At 37.3% G+C, this 11,552-nt stretch overlaps 1 protein-coding gene across 1 annotated transcript; it reads left to right on the forward strand.

The window, feature by feature from the left end:
• Positions 1-1,902: 1,902 nt before the first annotated feature.
• On the forward strand, positions 1,903-10,952 carry LOC110588961 (hyaluronidase-4-like). Its single transcript, XM_021699348.1, has 4 exons — positions 1,903-2,044; positions 2,752-3,700; positions 7,208-7,297; positions 10,506-10,952. The coding sequence occupies exons 2-4, from the start codon at positions 2,780-2,782 to the stop codon at positions 10,950-10,952; spliced, it is 1,458 nt and encodes a 485-aa protein (XP_021555023.1). The 5' UTR covers positions 1,903-2,044; positions 2,752-2,779.
• The last annotated feature ends 600 nt before the right edge of the window (positions 10,953-11,552 follow it).

Below are 11,552 nucleotides of genomic sequence, written 5' to 3' on the forward strand. Positions count from 1 at the left end.
TGAGAAAAGAAAAACCTAAATAATCTGCAGGTAAAAAAACAAAAACAAAAACACAAAACTTATTCTGAATGCCTTCAACAGGGCTCCAATTTTCATGCAAACAAGACCCCAGCTTGAGAAAAAATTTCGTCTTTGCCTGGAATGCCCCATAACACATTGTAAGAGGCTCTATAGTATAGTTATGGAACTTGGTGTTTTTTTTAAAAAAATTATTTATTTAAAGTAATCTCTATACCTAGCCTGGGGCTCAAACTCACGACCTGGAGATCAAGAGTCAAATGCTCCTTCAACAGAGCTAGCCAGGTGCCCCTAAACCTTTGTTGGTTTAAAGTTGTAAATCCCAAAGAGATTTTTTTAGTTGATCTAAGTTAATAAAGCATTATCATAATAAACTTAGTGATTGGTCATTTTATCATATGTAAAAAAATACATCTCTCTGGGAGACATCACAAGATTTGCTATCATTGAGTGGAAAGAATAAAATCCCCAATCATACGTGAATTTGGACTCTATGTACACACACACACACACACACACACATCTATATTTAGAACCATCTTAACAAGTTCACATTTCAACTGAAGAAAATGTATAACAAAAGCATGGTAAAACCACATCTTTCTCACCTTTGACACAGTTCTTGGAAGAATTGAAAAGGGGGACCACAGAACTCTGAACACTTTTGGCAAAATGATGCCCTGTCCCCCTAATACCCCTCACTGCAAATATCTAAGATACCAATGACAAGTAGGTTATCATTGGAACCGATTATTTACCTTCCCTTAAAAGCCCATTAGAACTCATTCCATCATGCCTTGAGTGCATAAAACCCAAACTCCCAGGTTATTTTTAGCACTTGTATTTTCCTCTCTGTACCTTCTCATTGAGTCAAATTCACATCACTCCCTGACCTGGCAAACCTGTCCGTTATGTCCTCTGTAACTTAAAATCTGCAAGCAAGAAAATCCCTTAGATCATACAAATGATCCAGGTAGCTACACAGCTATTCTCTGCCAAGTCCAGATCTTAACCCACAGCTTTTATTGAGCCGGGAGCATGGAGGTGAACTCAAAGGGCAGTTATCTAAAGTGGCACCACCTGGGCACCATAGGATCTCTACTAGTTATCTAAGGTGGCGCCTTCTGTGCACCACTTTAGGGAGATCAAAACAAGTCTTCCCACATTCCAGTCAGGGCTTATATTAACTTCCATGGGGCCTGGAACACAAGCCCCAAGGGAGGTTGCTCGGTAGGCATGAACAAGATGGAGGGCCAAAGATGGAGTCAAGGTCGTCAGCACTCCTACAGATTTGTTGAGCAAAAAACAAAGTGTATGTATGTATGTGTATATATGTATGTATACAGGTTATAAGTCAGAAAATTTAGATCTAGTTTTATATTCTGAATAATACAAATGGCTAGAAAATAGAATAAAATCTCAGTAAGCATCATAGGGAAAGAATTAATTGTATTTAAAAATTCATACTGTTTAGTAATGCATAATTTGGTTTTTGTAATAGAAGGTAATTATAAAATGTATACTGGGGACCAAGATAATGCCAAAGTCTTTACAAACTTAGGGTGCTATTTTGCCAGAGTTAACATAATTTTGGTTGGTATCATTTCTTGCATTTAATATATTAAATAAAGACAGCAGGAACTACACAAGAAGGAACGTATGACTCTCAAAAAGATACTGAGCTTAATTACATCAGAGAAAAATCTGTGATTCCTTTATGTAAAAAAATATGTACATGATAAAATAATTTTGATATATAACTTCAATTTGACTGCTTTCGAGTGAGGTCTCATTGGCTGGAATGCATCATTAGGCAGTCCTCATATTCTGGGAAGATTCTTTGGCAGTTTTTAGTCAACTGACTATTCAGAAGGGATTTAAAGAGCCAAGATTCATTTGGGATTTAACTGGTGAAAATACAGTCCAGTTTCTTGATGAGAAAACCATAAAGTTAAAGAACTAACAGGTTTTTAGGCTTATTTATGTACCTGAGAGAATACAGCACCAAATCCATCATCAACAGCAGGTAAATGCCATGTCTGTTTTCTATTTTAGCCTCTGCTAATTCCAAGGGTGATTGCTGTCTTTTACAAATAAACAAAATAAAACAAAACAAATCAAGCAAATCTTTGGGGACAGTGCAGTTCAAATAGCAAGCAAAGTATTGCTTATTGCTGCTATTATTTGTTATTTTTTATTCCAGTTAATAGTTGTTAAAATGCCATTATTTGTTAATTTTCAACAGGCCATGTTCTTGGTCACTTTTCCAGTCATCAAGAAGAAGATATGGCAATCCATTCATATTCTTTTTTCCTAGTTTTCCTTACAACCAAAGTTTGGTCTGTACAGGATGGTTTAGATCAATGTAGTCAGAATAATAGGAAATTAAAACCAGAACATCTTGCAGGTAGAGTTGGCATAGCTGAGAATTTGTGTGAAAACTTTTACTTTAGTTTTTATTCACTGGATTTTGTTTTCACATTTCCAGTGTTTGTTTGTTTGTTTTTAAAGCCTCATTTTTCTTTTCTTGTTCAAATGAAACTATAAATTAGGCCTAGATATCAATAAACCTCATGAATCTAAAAAAAAAAAAGGTCTACCATTTAAAGAAGAGCTTGAACACTACTGAGTTTACTTCATTCGCTACTCACTGTGTAGTATGTAGTATGAAACTAAGGGGACATTTGACTCCATCATGTCTAATTTTTTTTCCTTCTTCTTATTTTTAAGGAGACTGCTGTAATGGTGAAAACTATAAGCCATGTGTAACCCGTGGGTGGCATGGGTAGGAGTACTGCTGCCCTTGATCAAGTTCACTCATTCAGTCCTCAAACCAGCACTGCTTCCAGTGATCAAGAACCAACCTTTCAACATTTTCTGGGCTGCGCCAACAATGCAGTGTCAACATTTCTTCAATGTGGATTTGACTCTCCAGTTATTTAATATTATATCAAATCCTTTAGAGACTCAGAGGGGATCAACAATTGTCATATTTTATCCAAATGAATTAGGGTATTATCCTTATTTCTCTCAAGATGGAAAACCCTTTAATGGAGGGATTCCTCAGAACATGAGTCTTTCTAAACACCTCAAGAAGACAGCTGATGACATTGCAAAAGTTGTCTCTTGGTGGAGATCAGAAGGTCTTGTCGTCATTGACTGGGAAAGCTGGAAACCCCAATGGGGTAGAAATTGGGGCAATAGACTAATCTATAGAAACTTCTCCTTAGCCTTCACTAGAAACCGCCATCCTGACTGGTCAGAAATGAAAGTGAATACAGTTGCCCAACAGGAGTTTGAAAATGCAGGAAGGAGTTTTATGCACACCACTCTCTCACTGGCTTTAGAAATGAGACCAAAGTGTTTATGGGGCTTTTATCTCTACCCAGACTGCTACAATTATGATTATAAAATAAACCCACAGACGTACACAGGTAAATGCCCAAATGATGAAATTTTCCACAACGACCAACTCCAGTGGCTATGGGAAAAAAGCACAGCACTTTATACTTCAATATATTTGGATAAAATATTGAAGTCAAGTTTAAATGCTTTGAAATTTGTTCATTATCGAGTTAGGGAAGCCATGAGGATTGCTGAAATGGCTAGACATGACTATATTTTGCCAGTTTTTATTTTTTCCAGGCCATTTTATTTGCATAGTATTGAAGCTTTGTCACAGGTAAGAAAAAATAGTCACTCACCTAAAAATGGAAATTTAGTACAATGACTATATAAAATCTGTGAAAAAATGCTTTAGTATAATTATTTCCCCTTAATAATAGAACACTATTTTATTTTATTTTTAGAACACTATTTTATTATTAAAGGTATATATTTTTTCAAATGTCAAGTCAGTTCTGAAACAGCATCACTGACAATTAGATGTTTACTTGGTTTTAAGATGATGATTCTTATTAGCTTAGCATTTTCAGGGGTTTCCCGCAAAAGAGTTGTCAAGCTTGAATTAAATGATGCAACAGATTAATTTTAACCCTGGAGAAATTTCAGAATCAGCTTTTTAATAGGAAAGAGTAGTAGCAATTTTTCAAATCTAAAAACATACCAAAAAAGCTTGGGTAAATTATTAAGCAATTACAATTTTTGTTATATTGCATTTTCATGTTTTAACTAAGTTCATTGAAAAATAACATCAATTCCATTGATTTTATATGTTTAAGAGTCTACAATGTGGCTAGTGTCAAGACTTTTAAAATGGTTTCTGTACACACATAGATATTGTCCTTAGACTTAACACAAAGTAGGAAGCACAAAGAGGTGGGAATGAGCTTGTTTGGAAGATAATGAGTTTGCAGACACGTGGAAGTATTCAAGCTTTAGCTAGATTGTTATTTAGATAGGAGATTATTATAGGGCTTCAATCATTGGATGGATAGCTAGATAAGAAAACCCTTAAATCTCCATCCATACCTGTGAGCCCACAGTTCTGTTACTCCAATACCCAACACAGACACAGGGCCATTGGAAAGACAACACAGCTCACCTTATTAGACCACTCATGTTTGAGATGAGGAAATTTAAAAGCAGTATCAATTCTTCCTCAAATTTTCCAGAATAAACATCTACTGACCCAAATGCTGTTGATCAGACTTGACATTTCTATCATTGAAGGATTACTCATTAATGATGTTCATTCAGTCATAGCATCTTGGCAAAAAGTTGGAGATCTCAGAGGTGTCTAATCCACCTTTCACCCAAACATGGATTCTTTCTTATCTGGCCTCTGCTTCAGCACCTTTCAATGGGCTCTCCCTATTCCAGAAGAAAAACTGCCATTTGGGGACAATGTTAATTCCTAGAAAGTTCTTGAGTATGTTGAGTCTATTCTGCTCCTGGATAACTTCATACCATTAATTCTAATTCTACCTTCTGGTGCAACCTAGAATAAAGCAAATCCTTCTTTCAAAAGTCAGGTCTCCAGGTATTTGAATACATCAGTTATACCTACCAAAGTCTTCTCATAAGTCATTCCTCAAGTAACAGATCTCTCAAATCATGTCACTTTCTCAAATCCTTTTGGGAAAAAGACTAGGTTATATTTATTCATTCCAAAATTATTTATTGAGTGCCTATAATGTGTCATTGTATTAATAATAGTAATGATAATAACAGTACTAATATTATTATTGTTAATAATAATAATGGTAGAAACTAATAATGGTCCATACAGTTAGTTTGTCTTGAAAGAAAATGAGAGAATGAGATGAGCCACATTATATTTTATTTTTTTAAAGATTTTATTTATTTATTTGACAGAGAGAGAGAGCACATGAGCAGGGGGAGGGGCAGAGGGAGAAGGAGAAGCAGGCTCCCGGCTGAGCAAGGAGCCTGATGCGGGACTCGATCCCAGGACCCTGGGATCATGACCTGAGCCGAAGGCAGACACTTAACCGACTGAGCCACCCAGGTGTCCCAAGATGAGCCACATTTTAATGAAAGTCTTGTTTAACTTTCTTATTTTTTGTGCTATTAGACTTCTCACATAAATTATGGGCTAAGTATCACCTCTGAGCTCTACTTCAGAAATCAATAGACCACAAAGTCTACTCACAAAAAACTATAGAATTAATCTGAGTATTATTATATTGAAGCATTTTAAAACATCCTATTGCCTTCACCAATCAACAAATGATATGAGTCTTTTTTACTTATTGTCTAAATAACATAAATTTTCAAAGAAATAATTTAGAATACCAACTCCATTTGATATTTTCTTTCAGAAGTGTCTCAATTTAAGTGAGGGACTTGATTTACATTTAAGGAATGTAATACTGGCTAGTAAAATATAAGGATGGTTTCCTTTCTTGTTGCATTACCTACCCAATTTGTGGAACGTAAGCACTAGTGTTACTGGAGGCTTCCCATAGTGCAGGGACACTTTGCCATGACATGGCCATTTTCTCATCCTAGTTTTTGAACATTGTGTCTTTGCACTGGATCTCTGGTTCTCCACACCTTGGAAGGAAGGGAAGAATGCAGATTCCTTCATCTATCATCTTCTCTTTGTTCCATCTCCCCTTATGCCCTGCATCTTTGTTCTTGCTCTATAATCATGAACATAACCTTCTCAGTTTCTTGTCTTGGTAAATTATAATCTACTTAGTCGCTCAGTTTGAGTGTCACTTGTATCCTCCCTTCTCTTTCCATTATCCAATAGATATCCATCTTAATTTCCAAATCACTCTTCAATCTGTCCCCTCTGCTTTACAAGGACTGACATTGCCTTTGTTGAGACCCTCATCATTTCTCATTGAGCAGTGTGCATCATCTCCTAATTGGTGTCCCTTGCTACCATCTTGACTTCCTCCTCCAATACATGTTTTATGTGACAGCCAAAAACATCTATCCAAGTTGCAAATTTGTGGTTTTCCAGTACTAAAACTTTTTTTTGTACTTAAGTCCTAATAATTTAAAATAGCATAAAAGACTCTTTGTATTTGGATCCTCCCTATATACAAAGATTCAGATGCCTTCACTTCTTCCCAAATCCCCTGTGCTTTACCACAAGAGTTACTGGCAGTTCCCTGGGAGGACTGTTTTTTTCTACATAGGAACCTCTGCCCTTATTCTTCCTACTGTACAAAATTCTGCCCTCTCTAATTGGTCTTATGAATTTGCACTCATTTCCAAGAACACATCTGAAATCTCACCTCCTGTTTTCCCAGACTCTTCCATGCAGCATTAAGCAGTACTTCTGATCTATAGGTCTAGTGGGACAAAATAGAACTTAATTTGTTATACTATAATTACTTTTTTTTTTAATCACAGCAAGCTTTGTTCTTTTTTCATTATTATTATTGTTCAGTAGTTAGAGGTAGTATAGCATCAAAGTTAAGAGTTCTAGCAAATTATAATTACTTGTTTATATGTCTGTCTCAACCATCACACTAAAGAGCTCCCTTGAGGACAGGAACTGGAATCTATTTCATTTTCATATTCTCGGTGTCTAGAATATTGCCTGGAACATCATAAATATTTGTCAAATAAAAGTAAGTAACCAAGGCAAAATTACCTTTCCTAATTCTGCTCTACAGTCCTTTGTTTCAGAAACACGGATAACATTATCAGTGTGTTTTTTACCACAGTTGATGGGTTGAGTCTTATCACTGAAATGTCAATGACTAAATTTAGTTTGGCAGAAACTACTTGTGATACTTTTCTTTTCTAGGAAGATTTAGTACATACAATTGGCGAGAGCGCCGCGTTGGGGGCGGCAGGGATAATATTGTGGGGAGGATACGAATATTCTGATTCAAAGGTAAGCAGTGATTTCTCTGTCAGCATCTTGAATATATTCTAGATATTGTTTTTCGTTTTACTTTTTCACTTCAGAGACAAATGGTTATCTGCTCCCATGATTTTAATGAAGTTCAAAGAGTACAGGGACTAACACTGCTCGAGCACCTACTCTGTACCAGCCACTGTGGCTAGTGGCAGCATGGAAAGAACACAGGTTTTCCAATCAGACAGCCTAAAGGGGGGATTCAGTTTTCATGTTCTAGAAGTGTAATCTTAGGCTAGTTAATTAACCTCTCTGAGTCTGAGTTTCTCCATCTTAAAAAAAAAAGGTACTGAAATAAAATCCCTAAAAAACATCCCTACTCTGCAGGGATTTCAGTAGATGCAATGATATAATGTATATGTGACAAAGAAAAAGAATACTAAAGTTTAAAAATAAATATTATTTCATCCACGTTAAGAAGGATGGATTTTCTAAAAATGGCTCTTTATTGCCTGATTGGTGATGATAGAAATGCTCTTGGGAGGAAAAAATATATGTATACAAAGGTTTATTAACAATCTGGTCTTGATAGTAGTGCATACACAAAATAGCTATTATTTCAACATGTTCTGAATTTGAACATGTTCTATTGGTCGCGTGTGACACTGCCTAAGTGAAAATTCTGAACCACAGCTTTTCCTCACTTCCAGGTATGAACAAATAGTCTCATTTTCAGGTATTAAAACATCCAGTCTCATAAAACATAAAAACAGCCATCTCTTTCTCATTCAGCATGGCACGAATGAGAATCTGCATGGAGGAGCTGTTAAAAGCAGGGGGCCTGAAGCTGGGTTGTTTGGGGTCCACTGCTTGCTTTTTGTCACCTACTAGCCATGTGACCTTGAGCAACTCATTAACTCTACAATTCCTCTATCTGTAAAATGGGGGAAATAATAGTATCTGTCTCACTGGGCTCTTATGCGAATTGCATCATAACACACGTAAAGCGCTTAAAACCGTGCCTGGGATGCGGTATGTGTCAGGTACATGTTGGCTATTATTATCTGGGTTAACATTTCCTGCCTTCTGTCCCCACACAACACACTTAGGTCTTAGGTATGGGCAAGAGGAGTACGGGGCAATTTCTTTGTTCATTTGCTTTAAGGAAGGGTGTGGGAGACTGGGTTGGGGAGGAGACAAAGTGGGCAATGTAATTTTTATTTATTTGGGGCATTTATAATATTTTTATCTTTTGAAGTTCTTCCCACACAACTGCCACATAGGGACTGGCTCTTTCTCGCATGCGGGGTCACTGAGATTTGGTTAGAGACACCCCCACACCGCACGCAACTCGCACCCCCCAAGGCTTTGCTCCTGAGGCATTGGCAAGAGGAAGCTGGCATATGCTCAGATGGGGAAGACTGCCAGAGTTGCAGGCTGGCAAGAGGATCAGCAGATCACATGGGACTGTGTTAAGTTTGAAGTGCTTGTGAGACATGCAGGTGGAGATGTCACATAGGTAGGTGGGTATGCAATTGGTTCAGGGATAAAGTCTGAGAAATACACAGTTGGGAGTTCTATTTAAAGCAAGGAGGTGGGGTGAGTATGTCCAGAGAGAATATAGCTAGAGAAGAGAGGAGGTCCAAGAATTAAGCCTAAAGACTCCAGTGCTCAGAGGTAGGAGAGATGAGCAGCAGCCAGTAAAGGACACTGTGAAGGAATGTCCAGTGAGGTAGAAAAAACCCAGTGGGGTGTGATGTCCTGGAAGCTAAGTGAAGAAGGTATGTCAAGGAAGAGCACTGGGACAGAACAGGAGATGCCCAAGTTGAACCTGATTGTATTTACCTGTGTTCTATGCTCTCTTTGAGTATAGTCTTCCCTCAATCTCTCTCTCTCTCTTTTCTTCAATGGTTTGCTTGCTTTTTTTTATTCCATCTGTCCTAGAAACCCCCTCAGATAAGGAGGCTTGTCCTGACTAAAAATAGCATTTGTTCCTCAACAGAGTATGAGGCTAGCTTAGACTGATGTCCCTGCACCGAAAACATTACACACAGGATTTTCATCACTTGTTACTGCCCAAAGTGATACCTTGTTCAACCACCTGTCATTAGGAGCTTTATTCCACCTTGTGACCTTCCATTTGAACCCCCTAAGTTCTCTCTAGATGGATTCACAGTCCTGGTGCCTCTTTCTCACTGAGAAAATATCCCAGTGCTTTAAATTAATTGGAGTTTAATTATGGACCAGTGTTAATATTGATCAAAATAATTGAAGTGCTAATGGAGAACTGAGTGTATGTTATTAATGAATCTACTAGGATTTTCCCATGGTTCTTCCTACATGGATCAAGGCAGGAATTTATCAAGGTTCTAGCCAGATTCTTCTGGGCTACCTGATGATATCATTTTGATTAGGCCAGCCTATCCTAGCAGCACAGTGTGATCAATAGGTGGACATATGTCCTAAAGTCCAAAGTTGGGGACATATCATTCACACCTAATGGCAGCTTGTGGAAGACCACCTTCCTCACTATCACTGGACCCTATATGCTAGGACAAGTGATTTGGGCATTTGGTAATAAATAATGACCTTTTATATTCTACCTACTACAACCTGACTGATGGACAAATAAAGTATGCTGTATTTATAATATAAATACTGAGTCACAGCTAAAATGAAAAAAAAAAAACAGAGCTACATAGCTACATATATCAATATGAAACAAAAATCTTGAAAATGTTAACTTTAAAAGGCAAGTTGCAGAAAATAAAATATCTCTAATGATATAAATTTATGTGAAAGTTTAAAAACACAATACTATAACTGCTCATAATTATATATATATGCAAAGTAAATATATATATAGTAAAGTTATAAAAACATGGATGCAAAGACTACCCTCCCCCTCCCCCCAACTTCAGGAGAACTGTTACCTCCTTAGAGGTAGGGAGAAGAATGGGATAACATGGCAGTCTTAGAAAAATCTGACCTATAATATTAACGTATATTAAGTATCGGTGTTGAAGATGTGTCACAATTAAAGTTAAATTTAAAATAACCATGCCATATTAATGCTGACCTTTTAAAAGTGTTACTACAAATATCTCTTTATATTAGTTCCTAGTTAAAGATACGGATTTCCCTCCTCAGCCTTACCAAATATAAAGCTTCAGGTATTAATACCACCTGTATAATAGAATCACATTTTGAGAGTGAGCTAAATCGATCTCTACTTTTCCTACAGGAGACCTGCTTATCTGTGCAAAAGTCTATCCAAGGGCCACTGGGCCATTATGCTGTTAATGTGACATCTGCAGCCAAATTCTGCAGTCAAAGTCTATGTAACAATAATGGAAGATGTATCCGGAAAACACCTGAATCCTCCTCCTATCTGCATATGCCTGAAAGCAGCACTAAGAAGTACATCCTAAGTAAGAGTTTCAGATTCATCATTTCTCCAACTAGTAAACTGAAGACAATAAGGGCCATGAAGAATGGATTTGTGTGTCACTGCTATTTCGGCTGGCACGGAGAATCTTGCCAGCAACAGTCTTCAGATCTCTTGAGAGGGAAGAGTGAGGCACCTATGACTAACTTTAACTTATCAGTTTTTCTCAGCATGACCTTATCTATGATTCTGTGGAATTCTGTCACCCCCTATTTCAATGTCAGTTTTTCCTTGAAATACTGAAGAGTAGAAAATGCTGGGGTTTTTTTTCCCCTTTCACTTAAGCTACTTCTAAAATATTTATTGGCTTTAAAGTAAAACATTTTTCAAAAGTGATCATTGGCTCCCCATTCCTTACCAGAGTGATTATTTTATGGGGCGCTTCCTTGTGCTAGGCACTAGGCATGAGGAAGTGAACACACAAAAGTCCCTGCCCTTGCAGAGCTTAGATTCTTGTGAGAAACTGAACAATAATAAGTAAACCATAAATAAGTACATATATATCAAATGAAGATAAGTGCTGTGGAAAATAATAAAGTAGGGTGAAGGGATCAGGGGGTGTGGCAGAGCACTGGAAATTGTATATAAGGTAGACAAATAAGCCCCCTAATGAGATGACCTGAAAGGGGAAGCACATAGCAACTACATCCGCATTCTTGGAGTGGGGAATAGGGAAGAGCAAAGGGAGCAGACGTGGAGCGTTTCAGGACATCAAGAAGGCCAGTGTGGCTGATGCAGGAGGAAGAGGAGGGGGAGGTCATTCATTAACTTTGTAAGAACTAAGAGTGTGAGCGAAGGTACTTTTTTTTTTTTTTAATAATTAAAGAGAAATTTCTGGAGGAA

Source organism: Neomonachus schauinslandi, chromosome 12 (assembly GCF_002201575.2).
Source record: "Neomonachus schauinslandi chromosome 12, ASM220157v2, whole genome shotgun sequence".
In the NCBI taxonomy this organism is placed as follows: Eukaryota; Metazoa; Chordata; class Mammalia; order Carnivora; family Phocidae; genus Neomonachus; species Neomonachus schauinslandi.

Excerpts from the sequence above, each read along its gene's own strand:
- LOC110588961 (XM_021699348.1), top strand. The coding sequence starts at position 2,780 with ATGTGTAACCCGTGGGTGGCATGGGTAGGAGTACTGCTGCCCTTGATC. Across the intron at positions 3,701-7,207 it reads GTATTGAAGCTTTGTCACAG|GAAGATTTAGTACATACAAT; the intron begins GTAAGAAAAAAT and ends TTTCTTTTCTAG. Across the intron at positions 7,298-10,505 it reads ACGAATATTCTGATTCAAAG|GAGACCTGCTTATCTGTGCA; the intron begins GTAAGCAGTGAT and ends CTTTTCCTACAG.